Raw genomic sequence first — 27,745 nt, forward strand, 5'->3', positions numbered from 1 at the left:
TTTAGAAACTACACCCCTCAAGCTATTCAAAACTGATTTTAAAAACATTGTTAACCCTTTAGGTGGCCCACGAGAATTAAATGAAAATGGGAATGAAATTTTAAAATTTCACTTTCTTTTTAGCAGATTTTAAATTTTAATCTATTTTTTCTGCAACACATCAAGGGTTAACAGCCAAACAAAACTCAGTCTATTACCTTCAATCTGGAGTTTACAGAAACACCCCATGTGTATTCAAAAACTGATGTATGGGCGCACAGCAGGCTTCAGAGTGGAAGGAGCACCATATGGCTTTTGGAGAGCGGATTTAGCTGGAATGGTAATTGGGAGCTATGTCGCATATGAAGACACACTGAGGTGGCCCTACAGTGGAAACCCCCAAAAAGTAAGCTCATTCTGGAAACGACACCCCTCAAGGAATATTTCAGGGTGTGTAGTGAGAACTTTGACCCATCAAGCGTTTCACAGAATTAGGAAACGCTTGGCTGTGAAAAAGAAAAATTAATTGCACCCCACATTTTGTTCCCCATTTCCCCCCGAATACGCCAACACCCCATATGTGCTAAAAAAATGATGTATGGGTGCATGGCAGGGTTCAAAAGGGAAGTTGCGCCATAGGGCTTTTGGAATACAGATTTTGCAGGATTGGCTTTTTGGAGCTATGTCGCATATAAAGACACGCTGAGGTACCCCTAGAGTGGAAACCCCCAAAACTTGACCCTATTTTGGAAACTACACCCTCAAGGAATATTTCAAGATGTATAGTGAGAACTTTGTCCTCAACAGTAATTCATGAAATTGGCTGTGAAAATGAAAAATTACAATGTTTTTTCAGAAAAACGCCCACATTTTTCACTTTCGCAAGGGGGAACTGGAGAAAAGGCACCCCGTAATTTATTGCCCATTTTCTCCTGATTACAGCAATACCCCCATATGTGTTTGTATACTGCTATATGGGCGTACCACAGGGGTCAGAAGTAAAGGAGCACTAAATGGCTTCTGGAAGGAAGATTTCACCTAAATAATTGACAGGCACCATCTTGCAATTGAACACACCCTGAGGTACCCCTACAGTGGAAACCCCCAAAAAGTGACCCCATTCTGGAAATTACACCTCTCAATGAATATTTCAAGGTGTGTAGTGAGCACTTTGACCCATCAGGCGCTTCACAGAATTAGGAAACGCTTGGCTGTGAAAATGAAAAGTAAAATATTTTTCCAGAAAAAAACCAGGACAAATTGCACCCCACATTTTCTTCCCCATTTTCCCCTGAATACGCAAACACCCCATATGTGCTCAAAAAATGATTTATGGGTGCATGGCAGGGCTCTAGAGTCAAACAGTTAAATATGGATTTTGCTGACCTGAATTGGCAGACATGTATTTTAGGTGCCATGTCGCATTAAATAAATTCCTGAGGTCCCCAGAAATAAAATAAAAAAACAAGTGACAACATTTCGGAAAGAGCACCCCCGTACAAACATTTTAAGTGGTGGAAAGGGTACTTTTCAGCAAACAGGTGTCATTTTCCCAATTTTCTCCTCTTTTTGCAAACACCCCAAATGTGCTCGTAGCCTGCTGTATTGGCGCACAGCAGGGCTCTAGATGCAAAGTGCAAAAACTGGATTTTAGCTGCCATGTCGCATTAAATAAATTCCTGAGGTCCCCAGAAATGAAAAACCCCAACAAGTGACCCCATTGCAGAGAGATCACCCCCGTACAAACATTTTAAGTGGTGGAAATGGTACTTTTCAGCAAACAGGTGTCTCACAGAAGGTAGAAATACTAGAGAAGGGATTTCAAAGCACACATTTGTGTTTTTTTTTTTACTAGCCCTTAGACTGCAAATGCTAATTCACAGCAGTCTATAAGGAGAAGCAAAGATCTAAAGATCGCATGTTCAGATCCCTTAGGAGGGCTTTTAAATTAGGAGGGCTTTTTAAAATATTACAATTAAAATCATCCCTCTTTCTCCAAAATAAAGATGAAAAATAAATATAAAGTAAAAATATAAATGTCACACACACAGGGGGTGGGAAAGTGACCACCGAGCTCAACCCGCTCCCCTGTCCCTGCCTACTTGCCTCGCAAGTCCTAGCGAAATGGGACAACTGGTCGACAAACCCTCAACTAGGATAAGTGCAGGGACGACAGACAAAACATGCAACAGAGAAGTCAAACGAGCCGAGTCAAAAACCAAGAGAGAAGCACGGTGCTAGTGGAGCGAGCGGAGGATCGTCAGGAGAAGCCGGAGTCAGAACCAGTAGGAAACGCCAAGACCAAGGGATGAGACGGACGGGTAATCAGAAGACAAGCAGGAACAACAAACCTGGTAAGTAATATCGCAGGAAGGACCTCAATAACAGGCAATCTGTGGCCATCAGATTGCCTGTTTAACCACCTCCGGACCGCTGTACGCACAGACGCGTCCTGGAGGTCGTTGTTTCATTCCACCTGGACGCGCCGGCGCGTCCTCTCGCGAGACGCGAGATTTCCTGTGAACGCGCGCACACAGGCGCGCGCGTTCACAGGATCGGAAGGTAAGCGAGTGGATCTCCAGCCTGCCAGCGGCGATCGTTCGCTGGCAGGCTGGAGATGTGATTTTTTTTAACCCCTAACAGGTATATTAGACGCTGTTTTGATAACAGCGTCTAATATACCTGCTACCTGGTCCTCTGGTGGTCCCCTTTGTTTGGATCGACCACCAGAGGACACAGATAGCTCAGCAATATGTAGCACCAAGCACCACACTACACTACACCCCCCCTGTCACTTATTAACCCCTTATTCGCCCCTGATCACCCCATATAGACTCCCTGATCACCCCCCTGTCATTGATTACCCCCCTGTCAAGCTCCATTCAGATGTCCGCATGATTTTTACGGATCCACTGATAGACTGATCGGATCCGCAAAACGCATACGGACGTCTGAATGGAGCCTTACAGGGGCGTGATCAATGACTGTGGTGATCACCCCATATAGACTCCCTGATCACCCCCCTGTAATTGATTACCCCCCTGTCATTGATCACCCCCCTGTAAAGCTCCATTCAGATGTCCGCATGATTTTTACGGATCCACTGATAGACTGATCGGATCCGCAAAACGCATACGGACGTCTGAATGGAGCCTTACAGGGGCGTGATCAATGTATGTGGTGATCACCCCATATAGACTCCCTGATCACCCCCCTGTCATTGATTACCCCCCTGTCATTGATCACCCCCCTGTAAAGCTCCATTCAGATGTCCGCATGATTTTTACGAATCCACTGATAGACTGATCGGATCCGCAAAACGCATACGGACGTCTGAATGGAGCCTTACAGGGGCGTGATCAATGACTGTGGTGATCACCCCATATAGACTCCCTGATCACCCCCCTGTCATTGATTACCCCCCTGTCATTTATCACCCCCCTGTAAAGCTCCATTCAGATGTCCGCATGATTTTTACGGATCCACTGATACATGGATCGGATCCGCAAAACACATACGGACATCTGAATGGAGCCTTATAGGGGGGTGATCAATGACAGGGGGGTGATCACCCCATATAGACTCCCTGATCACCCCCCTGTCATTGATCACCCCCCTGTCATTGATCACCCCCCTGTAAGGCTGCATTCAGACATTTTTTTGGCCCAAGTTAGCGGAAATTATTTTTTTTTTCTTACAAAGTCTCATATTCCACTAACTTGTGTCAAAAAATAAAATCTCACTTGAACTCACCCTACCCCTCACGGAATCCAAATGCGTAAAATTTTTTAGACATTTATATTCCAGACTTCTTCTCACGCTTTAGGGCCCCTAGAATGCCAGGGCAGTATAAATACCCCACATGTGACCCCATTTTGGAAAGAAGACACCCCAAGGTATTCCGTGAGGGGCATATTGAGTCCATGAAAGATTGAAATTTTTGTCCCAAGTTAGCGGAAAGGGAGACTTTGTGAGAAAAAAATAAATAAAATCAATTTCCGCTAACTTGTGCCAAAAAAAAAAAAAATTCTATGAACTCGCCATGCCCCTCATTGAATACCTTGGGGTGTCTTCTTTCCAAAATGGGGTCACATGTGGGGTATTTATACTGCCCTGGCATTTTAGGGGCCCTAAAGCGTGAGAAGAAGTCTGGGATCCAAATGTCTAAAAATGCCCTCATAAAAGGAATGTGGGCCCCTTTGCGCATCTAGGCTGCAAAAAAGTGTCACACATCTGGTATCGCCGTATTCAGGAGAAGTTGGGCAATGTGTTTTGGGGTTTCATTTTACATATACCCATGCTGGGTGAGAGAAATATCTTGGCAAAAGACAACTTTTCCCATTTTTTATACAAAGTTGGCATTTGACCAAGATATTTATCTCACCCAGCATGGGTATATGTAAAATGACACCCCAAAACACATTCCCCAACTTCTCCTGAATACGGAGATACCAGATGTGTAACACTTTTTTGCAGCCTAGGTGGGCAAAGGGGCCCATATTCCAAAGAGCACTTTTCGGATTTCACCAGCCATTTTTTACAGAATTTGATTTCAAACTCCTTACCACACATTTGGGCCCCTAGAATGCCAGGGCAGTATAACTACCCCACAAGTGACCCCATTTTGGAAAGAAGTCATCCCAAGGTATTCGCTGATGGGCATAGTGAGTTCATGGAAGTTTTTATTTTTTGTCACAAGTTAGTGGAATATGAGACTTTGTAAGAAAAAATAAATAAAAAAAAATCATCATTTTCCGCTAACTTGTGACAAAAAATAAAAAGTTCTATGAACTCACTATGCCCATCAGCGAATACCTTAGGGTGTCTACTTTCCGAAATGGGGTCATTTGTGGGGTGTTTGTACTGTCTGGCCATTGTAGAACCTCAGGAAACATGACAGGTGCTCAGAAAGTCAGAGCTACTTCAAAAAGCAGAAATTCACATTTTTGTACCATAATTTGTAAACGCTATAACTTTTACCCAAACCATTTTTTTTTTTTACCCAAACATTTTTTTTTTATCAAAGACATGTAGAACAATAAATTTAGAGCAAAATTTATATATGGATCTCGTTTTGTTTGCAAAATTTTACAACTGAAAGTGAAAAATGTCATTTTTTTGCAAAAAAATCGTTAAATTTCGATTAATAACAAAAAAAGTAAAAATGTCAGCAGCAATGAAATACCACCAAATGAAAGCTCTATTAGTGAGAAGAAAAGGAGGTAAAATTCATTTGGGTGGTAAGTTGCATGACCGAGCAATAAACGGTGAAAGTAGTGTAGGTCAGAAGTGTAAAAAGTGGCCTGGTCTTTCAGGGTGTTTAAGCACTGGGGGCTGAGGTGGTTAAATAGGGCGCTAGTGGAGTCATGTGACGTGGCCAGCATCACATGACTCCTGAGTTCCAAGCTCAGCCCTCATGCGGTTGCCACGGGAATGGGCGACGCCGGGCGCGCTGATGACGCGAGCGTGCCCCAACCGTCCCCGCCTCCCGGAACTCTGCACTGTGACAATAAATTATCTTTGGCACCGCCACTTTAAAAAAAAAAAAAGCTATCACTATTAAAATATGAATCCCTTAAGCTGGACAGTATAACTGAAAAAAATAAATCAAAATGGCCAATTTAACTTTTTTCATTGCTTCATAAAAAAAATTAAAAAAAGAGAATAAAAAGTGATCAAAAATCCACTCACCCACGCACTCCAAAGTCGTTAAATAATAAAACAACACAAAAAATTGGGCCTCATTCATCAACGTAGATAGAATTCTAAAACAGAAATGGGGATCAGAATATGGAGATGCAAAGAAAAGAATATATTTTTTTTTAATTATCTTTTTCAGTATTAAAAGAAAAAAATTGCAAATGTGGTATCACTGTAATTACACTCTGGCAGATTTATTTATTTTTTACATTGGATTTTACAGCTTTACACCACAGCAAATTCAAAAGTACATGGTGCCAATAAAAAATACTATTTGTCCTGCAAAAAAAACAAGCCCTCATACAGCTATTTGAATGGAAAATTATAAAAGTTATGGCTCCAGGAAGGCCAAAACTAAAAATTGGAAAATGGCCTGGTCTTAAAGGGATGAAAGGGGTTGTCCTTCTATATATATTCATGACCTATTATCAAGATAGGTCATCAATATCTGATCGGAAGGGGTCCGGCACGCGGCACCCTGCCGATCAACTGTATGAAGAGGAGGCGGTGCTTCCTGGTCATTACACTATGCGTTGTCTCCTCTGGAGCAGAGACGTAGTATAATTACAAGCACTGGCTCCATTCACCTGAATGGAGTGAGTACTTTTATTACACTGCACTTGCGAGACGACAAGCAGTGTAACGAAGAGGAAGCAGCGCTCGCATGGAGCACTGCCTCCTCTTCATCCAGCTGATTGGCGGGGATGCCAGTTGTCAGGTCCCCACTGATCAGATACTGATGACCTATTCTGCGAATATTTCATCAATAGATCTGGACGGTCCCTTTAAACATAAAAAAAAAATAATAATAATTAAAAGGTGAAACTAATATATGAGATAGACTCATTACATGCAAAGCGAGATATTTCAAGCCTTTATATTTTATAATTTGCATGGTTATGGCTTACAGCTTATGAAAACCCCAAAGTCACAATCTCAGGTACCCTTTGCTCGGGGGATATGGATTAATTAGCTGATGAGTGTGACACTTTGAGCCTAGAATATTGAACCTTTTCACAATATTCTAATTTTAAGTTGCATTACTGAAATAAGTAAACTTTTGCACAATATTCAAATTTTTTGAGTTTCACCTGTATGTATATGTGTATATATATGTATATATATATATATATATATATATATATATATATATATATACACACACACACTGTGGCAGGGGCGTGGCCTAACTGGATGGGGTGTGGCCTTTTGAACAGCTCACTCTAAGACAGCAGCACTTTGCTATCTTAGTGCAAGCTACAGGGAGAAAGTCACCCTCCCTCCCACCCCCAGTCGGCTCAGGAGTGGAAGGGGGCGAGACCTAACCAGATCATGGTGTGGCTTAGTGGGACCTGGGGAGGGGTTTTAAGTCTTTTGAAGGTGGACACATTGTGGCAGGGGGCGTGTCTGGGCTCCTTCCTGCAAGAGTGACGCCCCTCTGGGCACCTTACTGGCTCATTTGCATACCAAAGAAACTGAATTTTCAGAGGATAAAAGCATCTATTGCTGCAACAAAGGCACATCTTCAAATAAGGTACTAAGTGCTATTAGGCCATGGCTTTACTTCAATAGCGATTATCCTGGTGACAGATTTCCTTTAAAGCTGTCCTACAGCAGTGAAAATAAATGGCCGGGTTGTTCTGAAAACCTGGAGTAAAACTGTGTATGTGGAGGCTGAAGGACCTGCGAGCTTCTATTGGCTGATAAGGGTCATGTGACCAAGCTTCTATTGGCATTTTTGGGGAATATCTCAGGAATGGTATGTCCTAAAGTGCTAAGACCTGGTCTCAAACCTTCCCGGACACCTGGTGTACCTGTGTGCCAAATTTCGTGATTATAAATGAGACTGGACTGAGTGCGGATTCCTTTAGCGTACAAACATACACATACATACACACATACATACACACACATACACTCAGCTTTATATATTTTATATATATATATTGTTTATATGCACATATAATTATGTATATACTGTAAATATATAACACACATATATATATATTTATATACTGTGTGTTTATTTATATATATATATATATATATATATATATATATATGTATATTTATATATTTATATCTATATCTATATATATATATATATATATATATATTTAGTTGGTCAAATCTAAGCTCCGGAAAAAAATCTTACAAATGCCTACTGTATGCAGGGGCTCAGGAGGGTGTTATGGCAGAGAACTTCAGGGAAGCACATCCATCCTCCTCTACTAGCTGCTGATTTTTTTCACACTCTGAGGGCACCAGTGATGGGAGCAGACTGTACATGCTCTGCTCTAACAGGTTAGGGAGAAGTGCGCAGGCACAGATAGACTGCACAGATCATCTGGCATGGACGAGCTTGTTGTGAAGCTCCTCCATGTCGCATGCAGCTATGGACGGATTTGGCTGCAGGGCAGAGCGGGCTCAGGGGGCGTGTCTTCAGATAAAAAACAGGCAGATCTGCTTAATGACATATATTAGGAAATTAACTTTTTCCCTGCATCCCACACAGTAGTAGCAAATACTTGGAGAGTGGCCAACCCCTTTAACCACCAGCATGTTCTCATGGAGGAGAGCCCTGCTTTCACCCTTTCTCAGTGGTTGCCCTACCAGGGATCTAGGGAGTCCTCTCTGATTTTTGCGTACTGTACCACACGCCACAGTACCTCTGGTAGTTAAGTACATGAATAGTGTTATGCTGGTATAATAGTTGTCCACATAGAGGTGGTAAGTGGTAACCCTTATCCAGCAGTGGGTGCAGTAAGTTTCACACTATATTCCCACTAACTCCTAGGACAGGGGGGGCATTTTGGGGGTTCAATCCGAGAGTCTTTCCCTTCATCCTGAAACCTATAGGTGTACCCGGAGTTACTCTCACAGAGTTTATAAATTTTTATGCCGTACCTTGCTCGCTTGCTGGGCAGGTACTGGCGGAATCTTACCCTCCCCTGTGGGTTTTCGCTCTGGTAGACAGGATTAGCGGACGCAGTATAGAGGCAACAACAAGTTCTTTGGATAAAACAGTTCAGTGTTTTATTCACACTTTAGGCAAGTGACAAAACAAGTAGTCATAATCAAACAAAAAGTCACCTTGTGGTGTTGGTGGTAATTCACACCATGCGGCAATTCTGCTTCAAAGAGTCCTTGACCATAGCAGCACCAACCTGTTTTCACGCCAAACAGGTAGCAAGCCTTCATCCAGACACAAGGCTCCCAGATCCCAACACAGAGACATGGCTTCGGAGCCCAGCTGCCTATTTAAGGACAGCCAGGTGCTGCCAAAACCCGGTATTTTACTTCACCTGGCTGTAAATCAGCCCAGCAGCACATGCTGGGAGGAAGGAAAATACCTGTTTTCCCAGACAAAATGTCTCACTATGTCACATACCCACCCGCCTTTTTTTCAACCCTGAGGGGGTGAACACACGCCAGACAGTGTACCCAGGACAGGGCATCCGCGTTTCCCTGTAACTGACCTGCCCTGTGTTCCACTGAAAACGTAAAGTTTTTTAGGGAGAGAAACCATCAGGTGACCCGGGTATTTCTGTCCTTGGCCTGGCTCATCCACTTGAGAGGGGAGTGGTCAGTCACCAGGCGGAATTTTCTCCCCAATAAATAATAGCGGAGAGATTCTAGTGCCCACTTGAAAGCCAGGCACTCTCTCTCCACTATACTATACCGGGTTTCGGCTGGGGTGAGCTTACGGCTGAGGCATCGGTCTGTACTATAAACTCCCTTTTGAAGTCAGGCGTCGCCAAAACCTGGGACCCGCACAGGGCCGACTTCAAATTGGCAAAAGTCTCTTCTGCCCGATCATCCCAGCGAACCATCACTGATTTTCGTCCCTTCAAGAGCCCTGTCAAGGGCACTGCTAGAGTAGCAAAGTGGGGAACAAACCTCATGTAATAGCCCACCATTCCCAGGAATTACTTTATTTGCCTAGTGGTGACAGGTCGGAGCCAATTCCGTATCGCCTCTATTTTGTTCACTTTGGGTTTGATGACTCCGCGCCCAATGACATACCCCAGGTACTTAGTCTCTTCTAAGCCTATCGCACTTTTTTTTTCGTTAGCGGTTAGGCCAGCTTTCTGAAGGGAGTCCACTATAAAATGCACTTTGGACAGGTGATTTTCCCAGTCGGTACTGTGGATGACAATATCGTCCAGGTAAGCCGACGATGTGGACGAAGCACGATGTGCATTAGTCGCTGAAAAGTGGCGGGGGGCGCCATGCAGACCAAAGGGTAAGACCTTATATTGATACAGCTCCTCAGGCGTGATGAAGGCAATTTTCTCTTTGGCAGCCTCCGTTAAGGTCACCTGCCAGTACCCTTTCGTGAAGTTCAAAACAGAATAATACTGGACTTGTTCTAACCTTTCAATGAGCTTATCCACCCGGGGCATGGGATACGCATTGAATTTGGAAACCTCGTTAAGTTTTCGAAAGTCATTACAAAACCGCAACGTCCCGTCTGGCTTGGGTATCAATACTATAGGACTAGCCCACTCACTTTTTGACTCCTCAATGACGTCTAGGTGCAACATTAGCTGCACCTACTCCGATATGGCTTGTCGCCGAGCCTCGGGTACCCGGTATGGTTTTAATCAGACTTTTGCCTGAGGCTCAGTGACAATGTCATGCTGGATTATGGAAGTGCGTCCTGGGAGGTCCGAGAACACATCCGTGTTCCAACTAACGAACTCCCTGGCCTCCTGAGTCATTTTAGAGGAGAGACTGTCAGCAATTTTTACTGTGGCAGCCGCCTCTTTTGCATCAGACAGAGGGCTGTCTTCTGTACAGGTTTCCCTACCTTTCCACGGTTTGAGTAAATTCACATGGTAAACCTGTTCCGGCTTTCACCGCCCTGCCTTGTGTACCATGTAGTTTACATCTCCAATTTTCTATAGTACCTAGTAGGGCCCCCTCCACCTAGCCAGGAACTTACTGTCCACAGTCAGCACCAGAACCAAAACCCAATCATCCGGGTTAAAGATCCAGACCCGAGCCTGCCGATTATATACCCGACTCTGGGCTCGCTGAGCTGCCTCCATATGCTCCCTAACAAGAGGCAACACTGTCTCTATCCGATCTTGCATCTGGGTAAAGTACTCAATGAAACTTTTATGTGGAGTGGGTTGTTGTTCCCACTCCTCTTTGGCCACGTCCAAGAGACCACGAGGGTGTCTGCCATATAGCAGTACGATGGGAAAGAAAACAGTAGAGCCCTGGGGTACCTCTCGCACTGCGAACCTGAGATAGGGCAGAATGAGGTCCCAGTCCTTCCCATCTTTAGCCACCACCCTTTTCAACATATTTTTTAATGTTTGGTTAAACCTTTCTACCAGACAGTCCATTTGCGGATGGTAAACGGACGTCCGTAGCTGTTTTATGTGCAGTAACTTACAGAGTTCCCTCATCACCTTGGACATAAAAGGGGTCCCTTTAGGTAGTCCTACTTGGGAAAACATCTCCTTTAATTCCTTAGCTATGAGTTTGACCGAGGTATGCCGCAGTGGCACCGCCTCCGGGTACAGAGTGGCGTAGTCTAGAATGGCTAAGATGTGTTGATGCCCTCTGGCGGACTTTGGTACTGGGCCTATGAGGTCCATAGCTATTCGGTCAAATGGTACTACGATAATCGGGGACTACGGAAATGTGTCTGGGGGCTAGTTATCTGGCAGGTCGGGCAAGACTTACAAAACTCTTCAACTTCTTTGAATATGCTGGGCCAGTAAAACCGCTGTAGAATACAATCCTGAGTTTTCTGCAGCCCCAGGTGACCCCCGAGAATGTGTTAGTGGGCTAGATCTAACACAAGCTTGCGATAAGCCTTGGGGACCACCAACTGTACAATAGGCTCACCCCATAGTTGGTTTACCCGATAGATAATATCCTGATGAACCACAAAACGGGGAAACACTGACTCTGCCCCAGGTTGTTGTGATTCACCATCTACTATTAACTTATTTTCCCAGGCGCGAGATTGGGTTGGGTCCCGACGTTGGGCGTTACCAAAATGATCCCCAGAGACATTGGGGTCTGCCAATTCAGGACCTGGTGGAAAGTCCTCCACGTCTCCCACCATCACACTTAGCGGGGTTGTCTCCCCCTCTACCACCGAAATGGCGGTCACCCCTACCGCTGGCCCTTCGGTCTCAGGTTCCCAGGGTTCTGGCCACTCTGCTAGGGTTACCCCTGTCTCATGGGTATCAGTCACTCTCATAGCAGGTCACAGTGCCGGGAAGTTGAAATACACCCGCTGGTAATCGGATGCCAGGAACAGAGCGACGACCTCAGCCCACTGGTCACAGTGTAGCTTTTCCCTGATGGCCACTTTCTTGTACATCGCCAGCCTCACTGCTCATGCCCGCATCTTCCACCAATTGTGGTGTTTCGCTCTGGTAGACAGGATTAGCGAACGCAGCATAGAGGCAACAACAAGTTCTTTGGATAAAACAGTTGTGTTTTTTCACACTTTAGGCAAGTGACAAAACAAGCAGTCCTAATCAAACAAAAAGTCACCTTGCGGTGTTGGTGGGAATTCACACCATGCGGCAATTCTGTCTCAAAGAGTCCTTGACCATAGCAGCACCAACCTGTTTTCAAGCTAAACAGGTAGCAAGCCTTCATCCAGACACAAGGCTGCTAGATCCCAACACAGAGACCTGGCTTCTGAGCCCTCACCTGGCTGTAAATCAGCCCAGCAGCAAATGCTGGGAGATAAATACCTGTTTTCCCAGACAAAACCTTTCACTGTGTCACAAGATATTTTGTTCTGGGGTGTACACTTCAGCAAACTTGGTGCTGCAGTGGTCAAGGATGGGCCTAATTTTAAAAAGCTGATCAATTGTTGGGTCGTTTTGGGGCTGACACTGTGCATTATCGTTGTAATGCAAAAACTTAAGAATCAAATCTATTCCAGGCAATGCAATTACTGAACATTGGAGTGTGGTACAAGATATCCGCACTCCAATACTGTCTTATTTCTGTTTTTTTAACAAGCCCCATATGCAGCAGGAAGATTTTCATTTCTGCTGCTGTAACTGGGGTCCACGAATGGCGATGTGGGGTTCTGGGTAATAAACTGTTGGGCATATAAATTTGTTTGGACCATAATAAAATTTACTAAATCTTCACTGAAAAAGATTTTGAAAAAATATTTTTTTTTGTGAAGCCCGTGCAGTCAATTTGGATTCCAGAGTTTCCCACAAACTCTGGAATTTGGGGCTGATAATCATCATGGGGTGGGGTCCATATGGGGTCACTTTGGGGGGCTGCCTCTGCTGCTACCCTGGGGCGACTTCTAGAGGGTCCCTCATCAGCGGATGATGATGATGATGAGGGGTAGAGGAGTAAAGTGGCATCCTCTTCTCCCTTGCTAGTAGTCTCAGTATCGGAGGCAAGCATGGCGTATGCCTCTTCAGCTGAGTATAGTCGTTGGGATGGATGGGCCATTTTTATTTTATTGGGGTGTGACAGGTGAAATATGTAAACCTTTATTTAGTGTGAGGGGTGTGTATGTAGTATTTTCACACGTGAAAGGGCTTGTAATAAATTTGAAATTAAGTTTAGAAGAAAAAAAAGTATTTTTTGCACAAAAAAAGTATTTTCTGCATAAAAAAGTCTTCTGCACTAAAAAAAGTATTTTCTGCAAAAAAAGGGACAGGGACGGCGGGTGCTTTAGGGATCTGGAACAGCTGCAAATGAAAAAAAAATCTGTGCAGCTATTCCAGATGTTCTTCTTTAAATTTGAGCATCTTAGTCATACATTTAGGCTTGTCAATTATAGTGCATACTTTATTTTTACAACTCTCTGATATACAGGCCCCACATTGGATTTATAATTACACATGAAAATGTTGTTTTGCTTTAATGAAAGTGCCTTTAATTTTTGCATTTGTCTATTTTAAAGGTGCCGCCCCAAACAAATAATAACAATACCAGTGCAACTCCTTCAAAAAAAGTCCAATCTTCAGCACCTAAAGTCCGTAAGACTGTGAGCAGCAGGGTCCATGAGGCAGTGAAAGCAATTGCCTTGTGCCATAATGTTACTCCTGTCTATGAATCTCGTGCTGGTGTGAATGGAGAGGCAGAGGGAGCTGAAGTGGATCAGGACTTCAGTGATGAAAACCGCACCTACCAAGCCTCAAGCCCTGATGAGGTCAGTGTGCTTTTTTCCCTAATTATATCTTCTAATGCCGACTTTGATAGTATTTTTGCAAATTTCGCAAATGTAACATGTAATATATTTATTTCAGAAAAGGTAATGGTCAGTGAAGCCAGTCACTTCTTGTGAGGGGCTGTCTCTCTGATGAATTGTAAGCTCTGTGTGCTCTTACATTGTAAGCCACTGTGGTATTCCAGCAAGCTTTCCGATTCTCCGAACAGCAAACACAGCGCAGTCTGCAGCACTACTCTTACCATCAAAAATACCAAAGCCCTGACAGATCCCATAAAGCCATAGGGCTCTGTCTGATCTTCTAACGTAGCTTCATGATTTTCATTATAAACAGATGTTTGATCAGCTTGGGGGAAAATCAGTCTTATTAAAGGGGAATTCTACCTTTTTAGCCTTGTTGAACCCTCATGGTTAGGCCTCTTTCACACGACCGTTGTGTGCACCCGTGGCCGTTGTGCCGTTTTCCGTTTTTTTTTCGCGGACTCCATGACTTTCAATGGGTCCGTGGAAAAAACTGAAAATGCACCGTTTTGCAGCCGCATCCGAGATCCGTGTTTCCTGGCCGTGAAAAAAATATGACCTGTCCTATTTTTTTCACGGCCAACGGTTCACGGACCCATTCAAGTCAATGGGTCCGTGAAAGAACACGGATGCACACAAGATTGGCATCCGTGTCCGTGATCCGTGGCCGTAGGTTACTTTTTATACAGACGGATCCGAAGATCCGTCTGCATAAAAGCTTTTTCATAGCTGAGTTTTCACTTCGTGAAAACTCAGAACCGACAGTATATTCTAACACAGAAGCGTTCCCATGGTGATGGGGACGCTTCTAGTTAGAATACACTACAAACTGTGTACAAGACTGCCCCCTGCTGCCTGGAAGCACTCGATCTCTTACATGGGCTGTGATCAGCACAATTAACCCCTTCAGGTGCGGCACCTGAATGGGTTAATTGTACTATCATATCCCCCTGTAAGAGATCAGGGCTGCCAGGCAGCAGGGGGCAGACCCTCCCCCCCTCCCCAGTTTGAATATCATTGGTGGCCAGTGCGGCCCCCCCCCCTCTATTGTAATAATAGGTTGGTGGCCAGTGCGGCCCCCCCCCCCCTCTATTGTAATAATTCGTTGGTGGCACAGTGTGGCCCCCCCCCCTCCCTCCCTCTATTGTAATAATTCGTTGGTGGCACAGTGTGCGCCCCCCATCGGCCCCCCCTCCCTCTATAGCATTAACAACATTGGTGGCCAGTGTGCGGCCTCCCATCTCCCCCCCCCCCCCCCCCCCCATCATTGGTGGCAGCGGAGTTCCGATCGGAGTCCCAGTTTAATCGCTGGGGCTCCGATCGGTAACCATGGCAACCAGGACGCTACTACAGTCCTGGTTGCCATGGTTACTTAGCAATAGTACAATAGTAGAAGATTCATACTTACCTGCTGCTGGCTGCTGCTGCGATGTTCGTGTCCGGCCGGGAGCTCCACCTACTGGTAAGTGACAGGTCTGTGCGGCGCATTGCTAAATGAACTGTCACTTACCAGTAGGAGGAGCTCCCGGCCGGACACGAACATCGCAGCTCCCAGATAAGTATGAATCTTTTACTATTGTACTATTGCTAGTAACCCGCTGCCACCATTGATCGGGGGGGGGGGGGGAGATGGGAGGCCGCACACTGGCCACCAATGTTGTTAATGCTATAGAGGGAGGGGGGGCCGATGGGGGGCGCACACTGTGCCACCAACGATTTATTACAATAGAGGGAGGAAGGGGGGGGGGCGCACACTGTGCCACCAACGATTTATTACAATAGAGGGAGGAGGGGGGGGGCCGCACTGGCCACCAATGATATTCAAACTGGGGGGAGGGGGGGGGGTCTGCCCCGGGGGGGGTCTGCCCCCTGCTGCCTGGCAGCCCTGATCTCTTACAGGGGGATATGATAGTACAATTAACCCCTTCAGGTGCGGCACCTGAGGGGTTAATTGTGCTGATCACGGCCCCCTGTAAGAGATCGGATACTGCCAGGCAGCAGGGGGCAGTCATGTACACAGTTTGTAGTATATTCTAACTAGAAGCGTCCCCATCACCATGGGAACGCCTCTGTGTTAGAATATACTGTCGGAAATGAGGTTTCACGATCTAACTCATATCCGACAGTATATTCTAACATAGAGGCGTTCCCATGGTGATGGGGACGCTTCAAGTTAAAATATACCATCGGATTGGAGAAAACTCTGATCCGATGGTATAAAAGGGACTCCAGACTTTACATTGAAAGTCAATGGGGACGGATCCGTTTGAAATGGCACCATATTGTGTCAACGTCAAACGGATCCGTCCCCATTGACTTGCATTGTAATTCAGGACGGATCCGTTTGGCTCCGCACGGCCAGGCGGACACCAAAACGACTTTTTTTTCATGTCCGAGGATCCTCCAAAAATCAAGGAAGACCCACGGACGAAAAAACGGTCACGGATCACGGAAAAACGGGACCCCGTTTTGCGGACCGTGAAAATATACTGTCGTGTGCAATAAGCCTTATAGTAACTGAATCAGATAATCTCAAAAGCAAGGCCATTCATTTTCATTTTACTATTCATTTCCTTGACCCAGAATATGTGACAGTGCTCATCAAAAAAGTAAATTTAATGGTAGATTATTTCTGTATGTTAAACTCACTTGTACGGTAAGGCTGGATCTTGGTATTAACCATACATAATTTATGGGTCCTATTTTTGCTATATTCTATATTTCGTGCCACATCATTTATTTAAGTATGTTGTCTAGAATTCCAATTAGCACTTTTATGCTATACAGGATATTTTTTACTTTATGGGGATTAGTTTGTATATTTTTATTTTACATGTTTTTGTCTCTTGATATGTCTACATATTTACTATGGATCATATCTTTATGTCCCCTTTGTATGTTGCTAGTTTTTAATTATTTTAACTTGGTGGCTCAGTGATTAGCACTGTTGCCTTGTGGCACTGCAGGTATGGGTTCAAATGCATCCAAGGCAACATCTGTATGGAATTTGTAAGTTCTCTCTCTGTGTTTTCATGGGTTTTTCTCCAGGTAATCTAGTTACCTCCCGCACTTCTGAAATATTCTAAAGGACCCTTTACACTGCTCTACTGAGCAGATGATTGTCGAGATGGAAGCATTTCTTCTCGACAATCGCCTGTCAGTGAAGAAGATTGCTGCTATTACATGCAGGTATCTCCCCCACCTTATGGTAAGGAGCGCTGTCTAATGCCATCACTCTTCCCCATACTGACAAATTATTTGCCGGCAGCAGATTGCTTTTTAGAAACAATGATTTAGGTGACCACATGAATGATCCTATTACCCAAAAACGGTCATTCAGCGAGTAATTGCCAGCACCTTTACACAGGCAGATAATCACTAACGACCGTTCTTACAAACTCTGGTTAGTAATAATTTGCTACTTCAGCTTCCCAGGCCTGCCACGGTAAGCTCCCTGCTAAGCTGTGCACGAGACACAGCTCATCAGGGAACGAGGTATAATACCATTCACCCTAAAAGATCTTTATTAGGGTGAATGGGACAAGGGATCAAAAGATCCCAGGCCCCCTAAGGGGGTTTAAAGTTATTATAAAAGTAAAAAAATATATATATATTAAAAGTTTAAATCACCCCCCTTTCCCAATTTGACATATAAAAATATATAAACAATAAAAAAAATAAACACATCAGGTATCGCCCCGTCCGTAAATGTCTGAACTGTTAAAATATTAAAAATAATTTCCTGTGTGGTGAACACCGTAATGGAAAAAAATTAAAACCACGTGATTCATCATTTTTTAGTCACCTTTTACCCCAGAAAATGTAATAACAGTGATCAAAAAATTGGACGTAGCACAAAAATGGTACCAATTAAAACTACAGTTCGTCCCACAAAAAATAAGCCCTTACACAACTCTGTGGATGGAAATATAAAAAATATATGGCTATTCGAAAATGGCGATGCAAAGTAATTTTTTTTTTCAAAGATCTTTATTTTTTAAAAGTAGTAAAAAAATAATAATTATACAAGTTTGGTATCGCTGTATTTGCATTGAGCCACAGAATAAGGACATCATGTCATTTTTAGTGCACAGTAAACGCCATGATGTCAAAACCTCTAAAACCTTAACCCTTTCAGGACCGGGCCATTTTTCACCTTTCTGCCCGGGCCATTTTTAGCAAATCTGACATGTGTTTCTTTATGTGGTAATAACTTTAAAACGCTTTTACTTATCCAAGCCATTCTGAGATTTTCTCGTCACATATTGTACTTCATGACAGTGGTAAAATTGAGTCAAAAAATTTCATTTTTATTTATAAAAAATACCAAATTTACCAATTTCTCTACTTTTATAATAGATAGTAATGCCTCCAAAAATAGTTATTACTTTACACCATTCCCCATATGTCTACTTCATGTTTGGATCATTTTGAAAATTACATTTTATTTTTTGGGGATGTTGGAAGGCTTGGAAGTTTAGAAGCAAATCTTAAAATTTCTGAGAACATTTCCAAACCCCAATTTTTTCAGGACCAGTTCAGTTATGAAGTCACTTTCTGGGCTTACATATTAGAAACCACCCATGAATCACCCCATTTTAGAAACTACACCCCTCAAGCTATTCAAAACTGATTTTACAAACTTTGCTATCCCTTTAGGTGCCACACGAGAATTAAATAAAAATGGGAATGAAATTTCAAAATTTCACTTTCTTTTTGCAGATTTTTAATTTTAATAAATTTTTTCTGCAACACATCAAGGGTTAACAGCCAAAAAAAACTTAAAAATCTATTACACCGGAATAATTGACTAGCGCCATCTTGCAATTGAACACACCCTGAGATACCCCCCATTTCGGAAATTACACCCCTCAAGGAATATTTCTAGGTGTTTAGTGAGCACTTTGACCCATCAGGCGTTTCACAGAATTAGGAAACGCTTGGCTGTGAAAAAGAAAAATTATGATTTTTTTTTCCCAAAAAAGTTGCTTTACACCCACATTTTTTCACTTTTATAAGGGGTAACAGAATAAAATACACCCCACATTTTGTTCCCCATTTCCCCCCGAATGCGCCAATACCCCATGTGTGCTCCGAAAATGATGTATGGGTGCATGGCAGGGTTAAAAGGGAAATAGCACCATAGGGCTTTTGGAGGACAGATTTTGCAGGAGCTATGTCGCATAGGAAGACATCTTAAGGTACCCCTAGAGTGGAAACCCCCCAAAATTCACCCCATTCTGGAAACTACACCCCTCAAGGAATATTTCAAAATGTGTAGTGAGAACTTTGTCCTCAACATTGATTCATGGAATTGGCTGTGAAATTTTTCACTTTCACAAGGGGGAACTGGAGAAAATATACACCCTAAATTATTGCCTATTTTCTCCTGATTACAGCAATACCCCATATGTGCTTGTATACTGCTATATGGGCGTACCACAGGGGTCAGAAGGAATGGAGCACCAAATGGCTTCTGGAAGGCAGATTTCACCAGAATAATTGACAGGCACCATCTTGCAATTGAACACAATCTGAGGTACACCTTGAGTGTAAACCCCCAAAAAGTGATCCCATTCCGGAAAATACACCCCTCAAGGAATATTTCAAGGTGTGTAGTGAGCACTTTGACCCATCGGGCGTTTCACAGAATTAGGAAACGCATGGCTGTGAAAATGAAAAATTACAATTTTTTCCAGAAAAAGTTGCTTTAAACCCACATTTTTTACTTTCACAAGGAGTAACAGGACAAAATGAACCCCACATTTTGTTCCCCTTTCCCCCGAATATGCCAACACCCCATATGTGCTCATAAAATGATGTATGGGCACACAGCAGGCTTCAGAATGGAAGGAGCACCATATGGCGTTAGGAGAGCGGATTTAGCTGTAATGGTAATTGGGAGCTATGTCGCATGTGAAGACACCCTGAGGTGGCCCTACAGTGGAAACCCCTAAAAAGTGACCCCATTCCGGAAATTACACCCCTCAAGGAATATTTCAAGGTGTGTAGTGAGCACTTTGACCCATTGGCGTTTCACAGAATTAGGAAACGCTTGGCTGTGAAAATGAAAATGTAAAATTTTTTCCAGAAAAAGTTGCTTTAGGCCTCATTCACACGGCCGTTGTTTTAGTCTGCATCCGAGTCGCAGTTTTGGTGGCTCGGATGCGGACCCATTTACTTCTTTGGGGCTGCAAAAGATGCGGACAGCACTCTGTGTGCTGTCCGCATCCGATGTTCCGTTCCGTGGTCCGCAAAAAAAATATAACCTCCCCTATTCTTGTCTGCGTTTTGCGGACAAGAATAGGCAGTTATATTAATGGCTGTCCGTGCCGTTCCGCAAATTGCGTAACGCACTTGGATGCCATCCGTGGTTGGCGGATCCGTGGTTTTGCGGACCGCAAAACACACAACGTTCATATGCATGAGGCCTTACACCCACATTTTTCACTTTCACAAGGGGTAACAGGACAAAATGCATCCCACATTTTGTTCCCCATTTCCCCCTGATTACACCAACACCCCATATGTGCTCAAAAAATGGGCGCATGGCAGGGCTCTAGAGTCAAACAGCTAAATATGGATTTTGCTGACCTGAATTGGAAGACATGTATTTTAGGTGCCATGTCGCATTAAATAAATTGCTGAGGTCCCCAGAAATGAAAAACCCGAACAAGTGACCACATTTCGGAAAGAGCACCCCCGTACGAACATTTTAAGTGGTAGAAAGGGTACTTTTCAGCGAACAGGTGTCTCACAGAAGACAAATACTTGTGAAAGCATTTCAAACCACATATTTGTAAAAAAAAAAAATAATAATTACTAGCAGACCCCAATTTTTTCTCACAAGGGGTTAAAGGAGAAAATGCACCCCAGGTTGTGTTCCCCATTTTCTCCCCATTCAGGTAACACCCCATATGTGCTTGTAGCCTATGGGCGCACAGCAGGCAAAATATGAATTTTTCTGACAGGCTTGAATTGGCAGACATGAACTTTAGCTTCCATGTCGCATTAAATACATTTTCTAAGGTCCTCAGAAATGAAAAAACCCCAAGAAGTGGCCTCACTTTGGAAAGAGTACCCCCATACGAACATTTTAAGTGGTGGAAAGGGTACTTTTCAGCAAACAGGTGTCTCACAGAAGGCAGAAATATAGAGAGAGGATTTCAAAGGACACATTTGTAAAAATGAAAAATTACTAGCAGACCCCAATTTTTCACTTTCACAAGGGGTTAAAGGAGAAAATGCACCCCAGCATATGTTCCCCATTTTCTCCCCTTTTTGCAAACACCCCATATGTGCTTGTAGCCTGCTGTATTGGTGCAAAGCAGGTCTCTGGAGGCAAAGTGCAAAAACTGGTTTTTGCAGGCCTGCATAAACAGACATGGATTTTAGCGGCCATGTCGCATTAAATAAATTTCCGGAGGTCCCCAGAAATGAAAAACCTCAAGAAGTGACCCCTTTTTGGAAAGTGCACCCCTGTACAAACATTTTAAGGGGTGGAAGGGCACGGTTGTCTCACAGAAAAAAATATGTAGTGGTTGTTGGAAAGTGGGTATGCAAGCGAGGTGGACTAAATCAAAGATATAAAGTGGAAATATTACAGGGAGCATAAAGGATGAAATTAAATTAATACTCCATGCATGTGTGGTAGATTCTGATACACTCCTGCATGCACAGGCCAGGTTTTTCAGGGCAGGTTTCACAGTGGTAAATGGTGTATTTCCTTATCCCCCTTTTGGAACACACCCTGCATCTTTTTTGGGTCCTTTCATTCCTTGCTGTCAGGGGAACTTGACCTGGAAAATGTTGCCCTGATACAACACAGGGACCGTAACTTCCTGAAGTACTGGGACCCTCCCCGACCTGGGTATAAAAAAATAGGGCCTTGATTACCACTTCTTGGAACTGAAGGAAAGTTCCTCTGTGGCCTGCAGAATGAAATAGCACGTACACATTGCACATTGCCATCTGTACAATGTGTACGGCCAGCTTTTTGTACCACACTTTTATTTTTCGTGTTGCACTGTAGGGCTTCATAAGTTGATCTGCAAGATCCACCTCTCCCATGTGCCTGTTGTAGTCCAGAATGCAAACTGGTTTGGGGATAGTGGTTGTGTTACCACGTACAGGGATAGGGGAGCTGGCGTTAGTTTGAATGTTGGTCAGTACCGGGACGTCCCTCTTGTCCTTGTACTTAACCACCAGCATGTTATCATGGAGGAGAGCCCTACTTTCACCCATTCTCAGTGGTTGCCCTACCAGGGATCTAGAGGGCCTCTCTGATTTTTGCGCACTCCGCCGCAAGCCACAGTACCTTTGGCAGTTAGGGACCTGAATAGGGGTATGCTGGTATAATAGTTATCCACATAGAGGTGGTAACCCTTATCCAGCAGTGGGTGCAGTAACTCCCACACAATCTTCCCACTAACTCCTAGGATGGTGGGGGGCATTCTGGGGGTTCTATCCAGGAATCTCTCCCTTCATAAACGCGGAATTTGTGGGTATACCCGGAGCTACTCTCACAAAGTTTGTATATTTTTATGCCATACCTTGCCCGTTTGATAGGCAGGTACTGGCTGAATCTAATCCTCCCTTTGAACAGTAATAGGGACTTATCTACACTGACAATTTTATCTGGGTTGTACACCTCAGCAAACTTGGTGCTGAAGTGGCCAATCACAGGCCTAACTTTGAACAGACGGTCAAATCGATTCCGGGTCATGGTCTGACTGTAAATTGGAATCTGGTAGAAAATGTCCAAACTCCAATATTGCCCATATGCAGCACAAATCCCCAAAATGTCATCATCTGATGCTGCACTTAATGGGGTCCAACCTAGTGGTCTAGCATATGGGGAAGTAGGGTTCTGGGAAATAAATTGCTGGGCATATAAATTTGTAAAATCTTCTGAGAAAAAGATTTTGAAAAAATCTATTTCTGTGAAGCCCTCATATGGCCATATGATATTAAAATTCAAAAAGTTATGGCTATTGGAATTATGGGGAGGAAAAAACGAAAATGCAAAACCAAAAATAGGCCTGTTACTTAAGGGGTTAATGTACCGTATTTTCTCCCCCCTTTAAGACTCAGTTTTTTTGCCGCAAAGTGGGGGGGGGACATGTCAGTGTGTCTTATGAGGCGAATACTAATGAGCGCTTCCATTAAGAAAGCGCTCATTAGTACAGGAGGACCCGGAGGCGGTGAATGCAGTGCTCCCGGGGCTCTGTACTCACTGACTCCTGATCCTCGGTCGCTCGCTGTGCTGTGACTGCGTCAGGTCACAGCACAGCGCGCAGCAGGAAGAGCAGGAGCTGGATCCCTGGGGCAGTGGCGGCTTCTGGACCAGGAGAGGTAAGTTTTTTCTTTTTTTTTTTTTCTAAATATTTTTATGTATTTGCAAAACACATAATACAAAATTACACGCAAACAAATTGTATTTTCCAGTCTATTTTTATACAAACCTCCCCCCACCCTTCCTACCCCTCAGAGAGAGAGAGAGAGAGAGGGAGAAAGAAAAAAAATCAAAACATATTACTATTCAACCAACAATTCCAAAGTTTGGAGAACCAATCCTTCTTTTCCATTATTATATATAGCACACTAGTGGATAGCTCACCACCTCTCCCCAGACAGAGCTGGTGCTCTAGCCTGAAGACTGATCACCCAATCAGTCAAAATGGTAGAGTAATGGAAAAAAGTGAAGGCTGGCACTCAAATATGTGGAATGGATAGAAGTGACAATTTAATACATAAAGGCTATACAGTACACAATCAATTAGTTAAAATGCATGAAAAATACACAGAATATAAAATAAAAATAAAAAATGCCGCAATGTCAAAGTACACTGTGGGCTGCAATCCAGGGGTGATGTAACCCTAGAGAAGCTCAGGATACGTCTCTTAGTTTGCTCTGTGGGGAAACTTGTAGAGACAGTTTCTCTATGGTATAAGATGATGTCCTCCTTAAGGTAATCCTCTATTGGGATACAAGCTGTAATGAAGACGGCTCTATGGCCGAATGGTGATAGTACGTCAAGAAGCGAATCAAGTTCAAGCTAGTGTGGATCTACCACAGAGTTGCTGTAGGGCTGCAGGTGGGGAGTAAGGCGTAACCGGTGTGTCTTACCCTGTTGGATCAGGTCCGGTAGGTCGGAGGTCTCTTCCTCTTGCCACTACTCACCACGATGCGCCGGCTTCTCCTCACGCTGTTCGGCGTCCTCGCTCGAGACTGTTGTGTCACGTGACGTTGGTCTCGCGGGATTTGCCTTACAGGAAGTTCGGTCTGTTCTTTCCTCCGGCTACTTTCGCTTTAGGTATCTGATGGAGCGCTCCAACATCCGATAGGTTTAAGAACTTATTTGGTGACTCCAAGTCATTCTTTGGGGGTGAACTCGCCAGACGCGTTTCGGGGACGTCTCTCCCCTTCCTCAGTGGCTCTACCCCCATTGTAGTGTCACTTCCTTTTATGGTCCGCTCGGTACTATCCAAAATCTGGATCAAAAATCCGGTTTGCACTACTTGCGGTATCAGTGCGGTTTTCATGCAGTATTTTTGCCGCATATGCGTTTTTGCCTGTATTCTCTCCTTTATACTATAATAATATCATATAGTGAAGGAGGTGTCTCCGCAGCCATGTTATCAGCGGCAAATCTCATAAAAACATAAAAGACATATAAATATACATATAAATACATAATGTGAGTATTTAGTCATCTTCTTTCCTTTGTAAGAACAATATAAATGCGGTCTTGATGTTAAAATGCCATAAAATGAAATTACAATACAACAGTGTAAAATGTGTCAGAAACTATAAAATATGAGAAGGATATTAAAACAACGTCCAATCCAGTAAGTACCCACAACCAAAATGTTGGATGGAGAAGAGGGCACGGATTCCCGGACCGTCCAGCAGATGTATTATTTAAAATCGTGAGACCTAATGGCAAAGGTTCGCTTCGTTTCTTTTAGTATTCGTCATTGATGTAATGGGTATGTGGGCCCATATTACATTTTTTTGTGAGGCAAGGTAACCAAAATAATGGCTGTTTTGGTACCGTTTAATTTTTTTTAAAAGATTTATCTGACAGGGTAGATCATGTGCTATTTTTTATAGAGCAGGTTGTTACGGACGCAATGATATCAAATATGTCTACTTTCTTTGTTTGTTTAAGTTTAACATATATGCACTTTTTTTTAGAGCAGATTGTTACGGACGTGGCAATACCTAATATGTATACTTTTTTTAATTTTTTTTTAAGTTTTACACAATATTAGCATTTTTGAAACAAAAAAAAAATTATGTTTTAGTGTCTCCATAGTCTGAGAGACATAGCTTTTTTATTTTTTGACTGATTGTTTTAGGTAGGGTATCATTTTTTGCGGGATGAGGTGACAGTTTGATTGGTACTATTTTGGGGGGCATACACCTTTTTGATCGCTTGGTGTTGCAATTTTTGTGATGTAAGGTGACAAAAAAAATGGCTTTTTTTTAATGGTGTTCAGCTGAGGGGTTAGGTCAAGTCATATTTTTATATAGAGCTGGTTGTTACGGACGCGGTGATACCTAATATGTATACTTTTTATTTTTTTATTTATTTATTTCACTTTAACACAATAATGGCATATGTGAAACAAAAAAAATATGTTTTAGTGTCTCCATGTTCTAAGAGCTATAGTTTATTTTATTTTTAAGCTATTTTTGTATGTAGGGGCAAATTTTTTGCGGGATTAGGTGACAGTTTTATTGGTACCATGTTGTGGGACATACACCTTTTTGATCGCTTGGTGTTGCACTTTTTATGATGCAAGGTGACAAAAATGGCTTTTTTTGACACAGTTTTAGTTTTTTTATGGTGCTTATCGGACGGGGTGGATCATGTGAGATATTTATAGAGCCGGTCGTTACGGATGAGGTGATACCTAATATGTGTTTGTTTATTTTTTTTTCCTTTTTTTTTATCTCTTATAAATGAGCATATATATGTATACTTTTAGTATTCGTCATTGATGTAATGGGTATGTGGGCCCACATACCCATTACATCAATGACGAATACTAAAAGAAACGAAGCGAACCTTTGCCATTAGGTCTCATGATTTTAAATAATACATCTGCTGGACGGTCCGGAAATCCGTGCCCTCTTCTCCATCCAACATTTTGGTTGTGGGTACTTACTGGATTGGACGTTGTTTTAATATCCTTCTCATATTTTATAGTTTCTGACACAGTTTACACTGTTGTATTGTAATTTCATTTTATGGCATTTTAACATCAAGACCGCATTTATATTGTTCTTACAAAGGAAAGAAGATGACTAAATACTCACATTATGTATTTATATGTATATTTATGTCTTTTATGTTTTTATGAGATTTGCCGCTGATAACATGGCTGCGGAGACACCTCCTTCACTATATGATATTATTATAGTATAAAGGAGAGAATACAGGCAAAAACGCATAAAAACCGCACTGATACCGCAAGTAGTGCAAACCGGATTTTTGATCCAGATTTTCGATAGTACCGAGCGGACTATAAAAGGAAGTGACACTACAATGGGGGTAGAGCGACTGAGGAAGGGGAGAGACGTCCCCGAAACGCGTCTGCGAGTTCACCCCCAAAGAATGACTTGGAGTCACCAAATAAGTTCTTAAACCTATCGGATGTTGGAGCGCTCCATCAGATACCTAAAGCGAAAGTAGCCGGAGGAAAGAACAGACCGAACTTCCTGTAAGGCAAATCCCGCGAGACCAACGTCACGTGACACAACAGTCTCGAGCGAGGACGCCGAACAGCGTGAGGAGAAGCCGGCGCATCGTGGTGAGTAGTGGCAAGAGGAAGAGACCTCCGACCTACCGGACCCGATCCAACAGGGTAAGACACACCGGTTACGCCTTACTCCCCACCTGCAGCCCTACAGCAACTCTGTGGTAGATCCACACTAGCTTTAACTTGATTCGCTTCTTGACGTACTATCACCATTCGGCCATAGAGCCGTCTTCATTACAGCTTGTATCCCAATAGAGGATTACCTTAAGGAGGACATCATCTTATACCATAGAGAAACTGTCTCTACAAGTTTCCCCACAGAGCAAACTAAGAGACGTATCCTGAGCTTCTCTAGGGTTACATCACCCCTGGATTGCAGCCCACAGTGTACTTTGACATTGCGGCATTTTTTTTTTTTATTTTATATTCTGTGTATTTTTCATGCATTTTAACTAATTGATTGTGTACTGTATAGCCTTTATGTATTAAATTGTCACTTCTATCCATTCGACATATTTGAGTGCCAGCCTTCACTTTTTTCCATTACTCTACCATATTATTATATATTATCCTCTCCGTGATAGAATGGAGATCGGTGGATATTATGATAAAATATTATCCACCGATCTCCATTCTATCACGGAAGTTGGGTCTTTTTCGATCCATTAAAAAAAAAATAAGAAGTCTTGCTTGCTTGAAAGAGCAGTTTACAAAGTGTCTGTCTATCCATTTTAGAAACCTGCAAGTGTATTGTACTTCCTAATATGCAAGCCAATAGATATCCCTCTATTTGTACTCCCATAATTTTTTTAGCCCCTTCACAGCTAGCACGTATATAAACTTTATGGCAGCTCTTTAATCCAAGCGCTGCAAAACACGGTCACGGACAGCATACAGTCCAGTATTGCCGACAAGGGACCAATCAGAGTGGTCCCTTGCTGGAGATCGATCCGATTGGTTAGTCTGTGCAGACTAACCAATCGGATCGCGGCAGTGTAAAAGTGCCTGTTTCAGATCTGCATAATTCAGATGAGAGCCTGAAATCAGGTAGTGTGTGCTCCGTGCCCCCCGATCTGTGGGCCCCATCTGTGC

General features: G+C 43.3%; 1 protein-coding gene across 1 annotated transcript in view; it reads left to right on the forward strand.

Annotated features, from left to right (window-relative positions):
* Positions 1–27,745, forward strand: part of ATP9B (ATPase phospholipid transporting 9B (putative)) — a 255,314-nt gene that overhangs the window by 137,882 nt on the left and 89,687 nt on the right. Inside the window, exon 9 of the mRNA XM_040433993.1 lies at positions 13,595–13,843. Coding sequence (XP_040289927.1) covers positions 13,595–13,843 — 249 coding nt within the window. The remainder of the gene's footprint in view (positions 1–13,594; positions 13,844–27,745) is intronic.

The sequence above is a fragment of the Bufo bufo genome, chromosome 5 (assembly GCF_905171765.1).
Source record: "Bufo bufo chromosome 5, aBufBuf1.1, whole genome shotgun sequence".
Lineage (NCBI taxonomy): Eukaryota > Metazoa > Chordata > Amphibia > Anura > Bufonidae > Bufo > Bufo bufo.